The 14,094-nt window shown below is 43.6% G+C and overlaps 1 protein-coding gene across 1 annotated transcript in view; it reads right to left on the bottom strand.

The window, feature by feature from the left end:
* The window catches only part of klhl14 (kelch like family member 14), a 149,481-nt gene that overhangs the window by 6,782 nt on the left and 128,605 nt on the right, over positions 1–14,094 (bottom strand). The window contains exon 7 of the mRNA XM_033019674.1: positions 7,426–7,584. Coding sequence (XP_032875565.1) covers positions 7,426–7,584 — 159 coding nt within the window. The remainder of the gene's footprint in view (positions 1–7,425; positions 7,585–14,094) is intronic.

Below are 14,094 nucleotides of genomic sequence, written 5' to 3' on the forward strand. Positions count from 1 at the left end.
TTGGGAAATTAAACAAGTAAATCAGATGATATTTCACCTTCTTCCTCTTTAACTGCAATGTCCCCCCTATTGTGAAAACAGCCATAAAGTATTAATTGGAGTCCTTAATCAGGACCCGTGTATTTTTTAGAGATACAGCGTGCAAACATACCCTTCGGCTCACTGAGTGTATGCAAACCAGCAATCTCCCCACACACTAACACTTTCCTACATAATAGGGCCAATTTTACAACTTTTCAAAGCCAAGTTACCTACAAACCCTTACATCTTTGGAGAGTGGGAGGAAACCAGAGCACTCGGAGAAAACTCACAGAGAGAATGTACAAACTTCGTACAGACTGCACCCGTAGTCAGGATTGAACCCAGGTCTCTGGCATTGTAAGGTGGCAACTCTACCGCTGCAATGCCCTTGGTACCCATTGGCTATCTTTTATTTCCAAGATAGGCCCTCTTCTTTCCTCAAGATATCATCTTGTTCTTTTTATAATAATAAAATATCTTTGGATTCTATAGGACATTTTTCATAAATGCTCGTTGCTTTCCTAATTGTCTTTCCAATTTCACCCAACACTTTCTAGGATTATCAGGGATTTCACCCATATTAAGCTCTCAGTGAGATAAGAATGCTTCTAGTGCGGTGTCTTAATTTCTGTGCACCATTTCATCCAGGAGGTTAAAAAATGAGCAGTCCTATCCCTGCTTGCTTGAACACGTATACCCCAAACCTTTGAAATCTTTTTTTTTGCATGCCTTCCTTTGCTCTGACCTTCAAATACCTGTTTCCGGCTCAATTTTGCGAAATCAAGTTCTAACATAATAAAATAGGCTTTACCTAGTTTAACACGTTTACTGCTATTTCATCTTTGTTCCCATCCATAACTCGTCAATTTAACTGAATTACAATCAAAGCCTAAAAGTACTACCATTTATACTCCTTCCACCTGCTCAGTTTCATTCCGTTAACGTAATGCAGAACATCCCCTTTCTTTGTTCAACAGATTACCTGGTTGATAAAACTTTCCTGAATTACTGAAACTTTCCTGAAGTAGCAAATACATGACCCTCCCTCAAGCCTCCCATATTGAACAACCACGACATTGTTCACAACACTCAGTTCGGGACTTTGCCCATTGGTGCAATCCCTTCCACCACCTCCAATTAGTTGTCCCAAGCTTGTACGGAAAATATACAAGTTTATTAGAAGCGTGTGCTAACGCATCTCCCAATGCATTTGTGAGACTATAGGAAATCAGCCAAGCTACAAACAAGCACATTTATTATACAAATTAAATACTGTTTACTGCAAATTTATAAATTAAGTGAAAATCTGACTATTTAATGTAATGGGCAGTTGCAAGATTTATTGTTTACATAAAATCAGCAGCTGTTTTAGAAATGGGGCCAATATTTAATCAAATGGGTTTGAATGGGATTTATAAATAAAATAAGCAAACAGAACAGAACAATGTATCAAAGATGGTATATAATAAGAAGAGTTGAAACTTACAAATTGAAATTTTAAATGTGGAACTTACAAAAAAGTAAATTATGTGACAAATGGACATTTGGAAGTAATGTCAGACAATTAAATATAATGAAGTAATTAAAAGTAGAGTGTGAATAAACTTAAAACTATGCAGATTAACTTCACTGCAAAATAATTAATTTGGGGGCAGCACACTGGTGCAGCGGTAGAGCAGCTGCCTCACAGCGCCAGAGACCAGGGTTCGATCCTGACTATCGGTGCTGTCTGTATGGAGTTTGGATGTTCTCCGTGTCACTGCCTGGGTTTTCTCCGGATGCTCTAAGTTCCTCCCACGCTCCAAAGATGTACAGGTTTGTATGTTAATTTGCTTCTGTAAAATTGTAAATTGTCCCTAGTGTGTAGAATTGTCCCTAGTGTATGGGGTGATCGCTGCTTAGTGCAGATTCAGTGGGTCGAAGGGCCTGTTTTTGCTCTGTATCTCTCTAAATTTTAAATGGAAGCAGCAGATACTGTGCAAGGTAGGGCAGATTGTGTGAGTGTGTGTAAGGGGGGGGGGGGGGGGGGGGGGGGGGGGGATTACAGCAGTGTGATTGAAGCTCAGATCTCAGCAAACAATATTGGATCAAAACTCAGATTAGTCCTACCCATTCCTTAGCTATTTATCAAATAAGCATCTCTGGAATATTTAGTGGTGTGTTTCATGCCACACATCTCATGGCTAAAGGTCTTATTCATGTACAATTGAGCAGAATGAAGCAGTCCGGCCCATCAAGTTTGCCATTCAATCATGACTGATCTACCTTTCCCTCTCAAACCCATTCTCCTGCCTTCTCCCTATAACCCCTGACACCCTTACTAATCAAGAATCTGTCAATCTCCACCTTAAAAATATCCATTCACTTGGCCTCCATAGCCAGCAATGTGGCAATGAATTCCACAGATTCACCACCCTCTGACTAAATAAATTCCTCCTCATCTCCTTTCTCAAGATATGTCCTTTTATTCCAAGGCTGTGGCATCTGGTCCCAGACTCTCCCACTAGTGGAAACATCGTCTCCACTTTCACTCTATCCAGGCCTTTCACTGTTCGTCATCCACTGGACATCAGTGGAGCTGCACACCAGTGGAGCTGCACACTAAATCTCGTTGCACTGACGTGCAATGACAATAAAAGATATATTATTATTATATTATTATATTATTAATAAGGCCCCCTCATCCTTCTAAACTCCAATGAGTACAGGCCCAGTGCCTTCAAATTATCATAATATCTTAACCCAATCATTCCTGGAATCCATGAACAGTATTATTTATACATGAACTATATACTCACTGGGAACGTGCAAGGTGGGCAAATCATGACATTAATCATTGTGGACATTGATTTCACAACAGGCTTGCTACTGTATCTTGCAGCTCATGGCAGGAATAAACGTCTTCAGTGGGACTCGTCTTACAGCATCTTTCATCTCCCGCACTGCAATATCTTGAGGGTCAATCGCTACAGGTTTGTGATTGGATGATTCTAGCTGAGGCTGTAATTATCCCTGTTTGAAGTATTATGTAGTGTTTCATGTTTCATAACACTATAGGAAGTTAAGGAGCAGGAGCTGAAGGACCCTTCCAGGAATGATTGACTTTGAGCTTCATTAACCAGTTACACCCAGAATTGTGCCCATGTGCATTAGTCCGCATTTCATGACGGGAGAACCTGAAGATGTAGCGTGATCATATTTTCAGAAAGCATTTGACAAGGGCTATATTAAAGATTGGTGCATTGAACATAGATACATACAACACAGGAACAGGCCTTTCGGTCCATAATGTCACATGATGCCCAGATGAACTACTTTCATCTCCCTGCACGTGATCCATACCCCTCCATCCTGTGCAAATCCAGGCCTCTAACTCTACCCCTGGCAACATATTCCTGGCATCCACCACTACTATCTACCTTTCAACTATAAGCAATGCATGCTAATCTTTGACATATCCACATTCGGAGAAAGATGCTAACTGTTTATCCTACCTATGCCTCTCATAATTTTATATACTTTGATCCAGGCTCCCCTTATCCTTCGGCGTTCCAGATAAAACAATTCCAGTTTGTCCAACCTCCCCTTGTGGCTAATATCACCTAATCCAAGCAGCATTTTGGTAAATTATAGGAAAAGTGCATATAGTATTAGGGGAAGATTTTGAGCACTGAATAAATGGGACTTTCTCAAGGTGGAAGTATGCCCCTTGAATCTTGGCCCTCGATTATTTACAATTTATATTAATGATCCGGAATAGAGTGCAGAATGTAAGAAATGCAAGTAGGTAGCATGAATTTGGTACGAGGGTTAATCATACACTTGAACACCTGCATGATTTTCAAGGGCTGTCAAATTTCGATGCTTTTCTTTTTAATCTAGGGTTATTGGATTAAGCATTTTAACAGCTGAGAATATCGAGCTTTGCAGACAACAGCAGTTTAAATTTGTAAGAAAATATTTTGCAAACAAAAACATGATGAAAACTCACTGGCTCCCAGATTCAAACCGCACACAGCAGGGAGGGATTGAGAAGGTTGCAGTGGAGAGGTAAGTTGGTTATTTAAAAATATTGATTGATCATTAGGAGAGATTTTAGCAGCAGTATCGCAGTTTAACCGAGAGTGTGTGGGTTTCGCAAGCTTGCAGGAACTAAAGCCATCTGAAAGCAGGGCAGCAGTGGATGAAAGCTGACCAGCTTAAAATGTAATCTCACCATAAGCTCTGCATGCTTCCAGCAGCTCTCCCGAGTGACAGCAGTTACATTGATTCATTTCTCGACAAGCTTGGAGAAGGTTTTAAGAGGACGAGAGTAACCTTGTTCTGTATCTTTGCTTTTGGATTGTTTTACTTGCTGACTGCAGCTTGTGATTTTTCACTGTGACTTAAATGCAGCTACAGCTCATGCAACAGTAATGTGGGACCTAAAGAGTAGTGGTCTGCAGAAAGGTATACTCTGCTCACTGGGAAAATGGAAAGAGACTCTGTTTCATACGGTCATAAGTGATAGGAGCAGAATTAGGCCATTCAGCCCATCAAGTCTACGCCATTCAATCATGGCTGATCTATCTCTCCCTCCTAACCCCATTCTCCTGCCTTCTCCCCATAACCCCTGACACCCTCAGTATGTTCTCAGAATAGCTCTTGCATCAGGTGGTTCAGGCTATCACAGCAGGGAGTGGCCAAACTTTCACCCTGACTTGCTACCTGCCAAACCTGGTAAGTAGATTCAGTCTGTTGTTGTCAAAATGACCACAGCTCTCAACTTCCATTTGTAAAGATTATTATAAGATTCTCCCAGGGGCACCTGTAAAACATCTTAGTTGGTCACAAGCAGATGTATCAGGCAGAGAACTGACAACATGTGTGCAAGGTCTACACAAACTTTACCATGGATAATGCACCCAAACCGTGAGGCTGGCCCAGTGGTGTAGAAGATGAGTTGCTGCCTTACAGTGTCAGAGACCCGGGTTCAATCCTGACTATGGTTGCTGACTGTATGGAGTTTGAATGTTCTTCCTGTGACTACGTGGGTTTTCTCCGGGTGCTCCGGTTTCCTCCCATACTCTAAAGACATACAAGTTTGTAGATTAATTGCCTCTGGTAAAATTGTAATTGTCCCTTGTGTGTCAGATTGTGCTAGGGTATGGGGTGATCGCTGGTCGGTGCGGACTTGGTAATTCGAAGGACCTGTTTCCGCGCTGTATCTTTAAAGTCTAAAGAGAGGAAGCTCAAATGTGTTATTTTGGATGGACAGTGCAGGTTTATTTTTTTCTCTCATAGAATTGATCCCTTAGACCAATCCCTTACACCCATTCTTTGTTGCTGCATCTGAAGATTCCTGTTGCTTATTGGCAGATGCCGTAGAGCTGAGAGAGTGCCATACCTTGTCACGTGGAATTTCCAGTGATGCTCTGTTTCTGCTTCTGCCCTATCAATGGGTGAAGCATTGCATAAAACCCCATCTATTCATCTAACCAGCTCCAACAGAGTTTGTCTTTTAGTAAATTATCTATTAGTAAATGAATAGAGTGAATGACCACCTTGGTTCCTATGACGTGGCTTAAGATATGGGTGACAGCCTTGTGGAAATGTATGAATTGTAAATTTACGGTAGGAATGTTTGTGGCTTCTATTATACACATGATCACTTTCCATCTGCATTGATATCCAGTCCAGATGAATGCATATTAGTCCAAGATAGTTAATTAAGATAGGATTGTATAACAAGAGAGGTGAGAGTCCCATCTCTCCTTCTTCAAAAGCAATGTATTTTAATTTTCTGGCTATCTCCACAGCTGCCTTTTCAGCAGATTGTTAGCTGGCTGACGGCTAGAGGACCTACCCCTGGCTTTCTGCTTCTCCCCGGATTTCTGCGACTTCTTCTGTAAGAAAGGAGAAAAAAGACTAGTGTGTTTGAGGAGGATGTTGCAGGGCGAGTGGAAGGAGGCAGGTTTCAGCGAGTCATGATCTTGAAAAAAAAGGTGAGGTTGAAGCCATAAGTTGCTCCATTGATGAAAATGTGCAGTGACGGATATGTGCACATGCAAGATAATTAAGTGTGAGGGTTGATGTGTTATAGAATTAAAATGTATGTGTATGGAACTTAGATTAAACTCCACATCAGGGTGACTGTGTCACTTTATCACCAGATCTGGAGTAAGGAATTACGACATTGTTGATTTCTGCTGCCAACTCTTGCTAAGTCTTCTCAGTGTCATCTACAGGATTATGAGGTCCTGCTATCTCATTACTGTCTCCAGCACAACATACGGCAAGGCATCAGTGAATCTTCGATATAGCCACTGTCCATCTTTCTTCTGCTCATTTGCAGCGTGTCCAGAGCCCATCAAATGCAATGCTTGCAATGTGCCTTTAAAAACTCGAGATGAAAGTGATTCATGCCTGTTGTCATCGTATCCGTTCTGCCCAATTGATCAGGAAACCAGAACTAATGTAAATGGAGCAGCTGAAAAGTGCGGCGAAGAACAAAAAAAAAGAGGATGTCTTTCCAACTGGATTATCTCCCCATCCAGTTCTCAATGCAATAGGAAATTAAAATCAACCCCCAAGCACTGAGGTTGCAAGACCAAATCATTAATTGAGCATCTACTGTCCCAGTACCAGCAGTGATGGGCCTGTGATCATTGAAAAGGCAGTGAGAGAAAATGTTTCAGCAATGTATTTCCAACCATTGATATTGAAATGATTACCAAGCAGAATCACGATGATGAGTAAGTGTTAGAGACACTTGTAACTTGTTAGAGATGTTATCCATGCAGCTTCCATATTATAAATGGTATAGTCAGAGTTGAACCCAATAAGTATGTGCAGAAAGGAACTGCAGAGGCTTGTATATACCGAAGATAGGCACAATGTGCTGGATTGTTTCAGCGGGTCGGGCAGTATCTCTGGAGCAAAGGGATGGATGATGTTTTGTGTCGGGACCCTTCTTCAGACTGAAAGTAGAGGCGAGGGAACTAGAGGTAAGAAAAGGCCAGAATACAGCGGGGCTGACAACAGATGACCATGTGGAGCCCATAATGGCCCATTGTTGGCTGGGGAAGAGGTTGACTGGTAGGATGACTAGGATGGGGTGGGGGGGGAGGAAGGGAATGCCAGGGTTACTTGAAATTAGAGAAATCTACGTCCAACTGGGTTGTAAGCTGCCCAAACAAAATAAGAGGTGCTATTCCTCCAATTTGCATGTGCTAGGTATGTTGTGATCTCAGCTAAAGCAAATCCCATAGCAGTCTGTATGTATTGATAAGTGGTTTCAGGTCTAACACCTCCCTGTTTTTTTCTTCCAAACATCCCAATATACAATTGGGCTTCCATTAAGGTGGCCCATCTCGTATATAAAATCTTTTATAATCCAGTACCTTCATCATCAGTAAAGCACACCTTTTAAATGGTTTCCCCCAATAGCGTACAGACGACCATTCACCACCGCCAGAACGTGAATGGCCCGCTTGGTGTTCATGTCTTGCCTTCTGGCCCACACATCCATGATTGGGTCGTAGCAGTACAGCCATGACACATATTCCCCATTGTGAACGCCTCCTGCAAGTGATAACCAACCATTAGTAATGCACAACATATCACTTTATGTACGGTGATTCCACTGACTCAGGGAATGTACTTTGTCGTTCAACATTAGAAATATGGAACATAAGTAAGATGATAGATAACCCATAAATTATTGCGACCAATATTATATGAATGCCCAATACGTACATCAAATTTCTTCCCCAGCTAATTTGCCACAAGTGTTTTGTCAATTAAGAATGACAAGTTAATGTCTTGGTTAAGATGGTGGAGCCGGTAATTTAATACAAGCATTATGTGAGAGCACTGGGATTGATACCCTGACAAGAATATTCATTAAGGACAAAGAAAATCTTTAACCACTTCATCATAATCTCTCATCAAGAATCTACATATGGTTTACCACCTAGTCCATGCCTTGGCATTAATAACCTCTAAATTTGGCTCACCAAACTGTTCTGTACAAACCAGTTTAATCATTTCAGCAAACTCGTTTCAGCACATTAATTAGCCATTGATTGAGTGAATTGCCCCTTCTTTTCAAACATTCAAATGTCAGATGACAAAATTATTAAGAGAAACTGTTCATGATCCTTACAATTCTTGTTAACAGCTCTTAAATGCAAGCAATAAAATAATTAAACTAAGTACTTAAATGTGGGTATGAAATAATTAATTGATAGAATCGATTGACTAAATAAATAATGGTGGGAGAAGGGCAGTTCTGATTTTCAGCATTCAATTATAAATTTGCTGATCATAAATTTACAATTGGGATCAATGCCTGAGTTTGTTATGAATGGGACGGATTGAAGATTACATTTCTTGGATTGCTTACAAGGAAGCACCATAAGTTAATTAGTTCCCAAATTGATTAAATCTATATGTTGGTCATCTGCAAGGTTCTCACATCTGATGTAAGCTCAATGCATTGCCTGGCACTTTAGAACTGCACAGTGTATCTGGCTCAAACAAGGTGAGAAATGGCCATTTAATATTCAGAAATCAAAGTGAAAAATAAGATATGGTTGGGAATACTGGACAAAGATATTTTATGGGCTAGGGGAGAACGTTGCCTTGAGGGTTCGGAAACAGATTTTTTCTGGCTGTAGTGCAGTAATGAACCTGCTTAGGCAAGAGTTACAGAGGTGTGAAAATGCACACTTCCAAATTCTTCCTAGCTTATCTACCTTATTAGGGACGCTCGGACTATCTCCAATCAGACTTAACTGAACTTTATTTTGCACTAAACGTTATTTGCATTATCATGTATCCATACACTGTGGATGGCTCGATTGTTATCATGTATAGTCTTTTCGTTGACTGGTTAACACGCAACATAAGATTTACACGTGACAATAAACAAAACTAAACAAAATTCCATCTACCTCAGGGAAGGAAATGTGCCACCGTTACCTAGTCTAAAGGTGTAGCATAAAGGTGTAGCTTTATATAGTTATTTCTTAAAAAATGTCTTAAATTATCTTGCAAGCTGTTCTGTTCAAGGACAATTAAGAAAATGACAATAAATACAGGCCTTGTCAGAGACAACCAGGTCCTGGTAACATGAATAAATAAAACATATTGAACAAACGCCAGAGGAGCTATTGAGCTGCTCAGAGTACATTAGGCATCAAATGGGAAGTAAATGGGAAAGGCTGAGTAGTTTCATTAAGAGCATTTGGGACACAATAACTATGACAACATTGGTAACAAAAAGAGCAGTGGATAAATCAAATGTGAAAATAAGTTCAGTATATGATGGCCTACAAAGTGATCACTCATCTCTATTCTCCATTCAGCCTAATGCTGAATGGAGAATAGCTCTATAAAAGTGGATCTTCAAGTCATATATTCATGTTTCTAGAGTAATGGAATAGAAGCAGAAGGCATGGCTGAAATACCAAATAAAAACTTTGCATTGTTCAACCAGATAAAAGATAGGAGAAATAAGAAAGGATAAAAATAGATAAAGGAAACACATTAAAATATTTTCCTTTTTCCATTTTACCCTTCAATGTTATACAGGTGCACAACCTTTTATCCGAAATTCCAAATAACGAAAAGCTCCGAATAGCGGACATTTTTTCGGTCCTTGAAGAAAGGTCCTTGAAGACGTTCACCGCGGGCGGCCCGCAGAGGTGACAGCGGAACCTCCGGTCGGTCCTCGAAGAAAGGGGAACTAAATCCCCATTCATAAAAGAGAAGGTGAGGTTATATTGCGCGGGAGGGTTAATAATTGACAATCTGCTGCTGCCTGCCCGCTGAGTTAAAAAGTTCCCACGGTAGACTCACGATATACAGTGTATCGTGAGTCTTGCGTGGGAACTTTTTAACTCAGCGGGCAGGCAGCAGCAGATTGTCGCTCCCTTCAGTTTCACCCCACCTACACCCCTCTGCTTCCCGGCCATGTGTGTGACCCCTTCCCTCCCCTCTCCAGCTCCCCGCCCATTGCACCGGCGCGGGGGCTTTGCACTGTCTTCACGTCGGCGATGCCAGCAGGTCAGTGCCAGTCACCGGAGACGTCAGGACCAACGGGACACCGACCCCCAGGCCCACTGCAAGCACTGAGATCCCAGAGACCCACAGCCAGCAGCAGCCCAGCCCCGTTCCAACTCCAGAGGAACACGCTCCCCGTAGGGACAGAAGCTGATGGTGTGCAAGGTACGTCTTGTTCTTTGGGGTTGCGGATGAGGGGGCGCAGCTCGGGCTGTGACATCTCCGGCCACCCCCCTGTACAGGAGCTGAGACTGGGAACTGTACCGCCCTTGCAGGTGAGCAGGAGAGTGGGGTTGTTTGCAGTTGCAGAGGGAGGGGGCAAGGGCGGTACAGTTCCCAGTCTCAGTTCCTGTCCAGCGGGGTGGCCGGAGACGTCAGGACCAACGGGACACCGACTGCAAGCACGGAGATCCCAGAGACTCACAGCCAGCAGCAACTCTAGCCCAGCCCCATTCCAACTCCAGAGGAACCCGGGTTGCGGATGAGGGGGCGCAGCTCGGGCTGTGGGCGAACTGCCACTTGTCACTGTAGCGGCCCATCGGGGAGCGGGTTCCTGTTGGTCCTGACGTCTCCGGCCACCCCCCTGGACAGGAGCTGAGACTGGGAACTGTACCGCCCTTGCCCCCTCCCTCTGCAACTGCAAACAACCCCACTCTCCTGCTCACCTGCAAGGGCGGTACAGTTCCCAGTCTCAGCTCCTGTACACGGGGGTGGCCGGAGACGTCAGGACCACCAGAAGCCACTCCCCGATGGGTCGCTACGGCGACAAGTGGCAGTTCGCCCACAGCCCGAGCTGCGCCCCCCTCATCGGGACACCGACCCCCAGGCCCACTGCAAGCACGGAGATCCCAGATCAGCAACTCCAGCCCAGCCCCGCTCCAACTCCAGAGGAACACGCTCCCCGTAGGGGCAGAAGCTGATGGTGTGCAAGGTACGTCTTGTTCTTGGGGTGGCGCAGCTCGGGCTGTGGGTGAACTGCCACTTGTCACCGTAGCGGCCCATCGGGGAGTGGATTCCTCTGGAGTTGGAGGGGGAGGGGGGTATTGTGCTGTTTGATCGCCCTCTGCTATCCCCGGGACAGGGAGACACAGCGGCTTTTGAGAATGGTGGGCAATCACTTCCCACACAGTCTGCCCACACAGTCAGTACACCTCTCCTACACTTGTCTCCCGCATTAAGATCATCTCGCAGAGAATGATCCCAGCCTAACCCTCCCTATTCTCTCCTATTCTGCAAGAAAAAACTACATTGAAGACTCAAACTCGTGATCGAGTAACTGCCGGGATCAAGGCGCAAACTCGCGACCTTGCGGATATGAGCCGAGCACTCTACCGCTGAGCCAGCCGTTAAAATCTACGCTAAAAATCTTCCATTCCGAAAGCCGAAAAATTCCGAATTACGAAAAGTGTCTGGTCCCAAGGCTTTTGGATAAAAGGTTGTGCACCTGTACTTGCATTAATTCCCTTTCCAGCTATTTAACTCTGTGGCGCTAATAAAATTAATCACACCCAGTTTCCATTCTGACTGACTCCTCTGCTCGTTGATTCCTCAACACTGCACAAATGAAGTTTAGTGTATGTCTTATGAAAATGGGGAGGTAATATACTTACACCCAAATGGCACAAAGCTAAAGTAACTGTCAGGTTACTTGGCCAAAGATATTTCCTAAGAGGGCCAAGCTATTGTTGGTGTGTGCATCATTTAGATGCTGCTGGGATGCTATGTGTGCCATGTTAGAACAGCAACAGCGCAGTAGTTAAGGAAATTAACCAGCTCCCCTGCCAAGGGTTTATGGATGGCAATGGGGTGAAGTGCTGGTTGACTGTGGCTAATAGTGTATTTCTTGGTCTTTGTTGACCACTCAACACCCCATGGTGTAAATGGATGATTTTCAGTTGCAAAACCTTCAATGTCAGCTGAGAAATAGGGAAGCTGGCTGACGGTTGATTATTTAGTTCAGAACTGCATGCTCCTGCTGAGAACATTGCAGACCTAATTACACTCTCTGTTTATTATGCAGTAGTAGGCAATTTGGAAGGTCCCATCAATGTCAGGTAGCAAGAGGTCATTAGTGTCTGGTTCAGAATCCCTTGATCAGAGCAGGTGGCTAGCAGGGTTTCTGAACCCAAGGTGTGAACCAGTTCATTTTTGGCACATTCGCAATGGGTTGATTGCATTTAATGTTTTAATTGAATATATGCCACAATTTTTTTTTTGTCATTCAAAAACATATATTTTTCTTTTAATGGATGTTCCTGAAACGGCTCTATAATTGCAGAATTTTGGTTTGATTTCCTATTTCTGTTTATTCCTTTTTTTTTCAACTCAACACTGGAAACAAAATCAATTGCAAGGCTACAGGGAAAAGGGCCAGGGAATTAATCCAACTGGGTTGAGTTCACATAATGCCAGCTGAAGGCCTCCTGCTGCACTTTTACAAATATATGATTGCACGATCTTTGTGTTTTTTTTGCCATGCCAGGTTTGTATTACCCATTTACTGTTGGCCAGGCAATAGGGAATGCAATTCACTATCACATTCAGAGGATTGGTTTCCATGGTAGATGAGAAGAACCCTGATTTTCCCTCCCTGCTGACATTGAGGAATCTCGCTGCTTTCCAACAGCACTCTCTCATAAAATGCATTCATGTGGGTATCCGCAGAATAAATCTATATCTCATTATCCACAAATCTATCAACCCCAAATTTGAACTGGTCCACCAATGGAGGCTATTACTTCAGCTATTAACGCTCTGGAGAACCTTTCAAAGCCTCCTTTCATTTCTTATAAGATAATCCTTGAAACCTACTTCTTTGACTAAGTTTTTGCTCATCAGCACCAACATCTCTTTGTGGTCTGACCCCAAGTTTTGTTTTATAGTACACTTGAAATGATTTAGGATATTAACCAGATGGCTACAACTTGCTTTTCATAAGTTCTAGGAGCAGAATTAGACCATTTGGCCCATTAAGTCTACTTGGCCATTCAATCATAGCTGACCTATCTTTCCCCATTCTCCTGCCTTCTCCCCACAACCCCTGACATCTTTACTAATCAAGAATCTGTCAATCTCCACCTTATAAATATCCATTGACTTGGCCTCCACGGCCTTCTGTGGCGATGCATTCCACAGATTCACCACCCTCTGGCTAAAGAAATTCCTCCTCATCTCCTTTCTAAAAGTGTGTCCTTGTATTCTGATGCAATGGCATCTGGTCTTGGACTCGCCCATTAGTGAAAACATCCTCTCCATATTCACTCTATCCCGGCCTTTCACTATTCGGTAAGTATCCAGGTTTTTCACTATTCGGTAAGCTTTTGGTTTATCCAAAGATCCAGTCTCCATCTGAACAATTGGCTGGGAGCTGAGTAACAGAAAATCTTCCAGGTGCATTTCTCCTCCTTAAGGTAAGTTTGAGAAAATGTTAAAAACAATTATTAAAGATATTACAACAGAGCACTTTCAAAAGTCAAATAAAGCCAATCGGTCAGTTGGGGGCATTGCGAGTTGGCTGGCCTGCCAGCAGCGTGTTCGTTATTTCGACTTTTTTTTTTTTTGTGTGGCCAAATGTTTGTTTTAGTGTCTCTCGGTATGTCTTGTGTGGGGGGTGGTGGGGGCAAGACAGGAGAAACTGTTCTTTTCAGTCACTTCCTCGACGGAGAAGCGATTTTGTCATGTCGCTTCTCCGCCTCCTTCGCGGGCCTAACAGCTTGGATTGGAGCGGCCTTTCCCGGTGTTGGGCCCGGAGCTTTGGCGACGGGCGTGGCGTGGACTTTTCCATCGCAGAGCGGGGCGGGCTCTTGCCGGGGGTTGCCAGATGGGAGTGCTCCGATCGCTGGCCTGGGGACTTTGGCATCATGGGGCTGTGGTCTGCGGAGCTTCTAGCCACGGGCATGGCGTGGACTTACCAACCGGAGCCTGGGATCCCTTGCTAGGGATCGCCGGAGGGGGACACCAGCCGCCAGCCTGCGGCCTGTGATATCCTGAGGCCGCGGTCTCCGGTAGGAAAGTGGCCGATTTGGG

The sequence above is a fragment of the Amblyraja radiata genome, chromosome 4, assembly GCF_010909765.2.
Source record: "Amblyraja radiata isolate CabotCenter1 chromosome 4, sAmbRad1.1.pri, whole genome shotgun sequence".
Classification (NCBI taxonomy): domain Eukaryota; kingdom Metazoa; phylum Chordata; class Chondrichthyes; order Rajiformes; family Rajidae; genus Amblyraja; species Amblyraja radiata.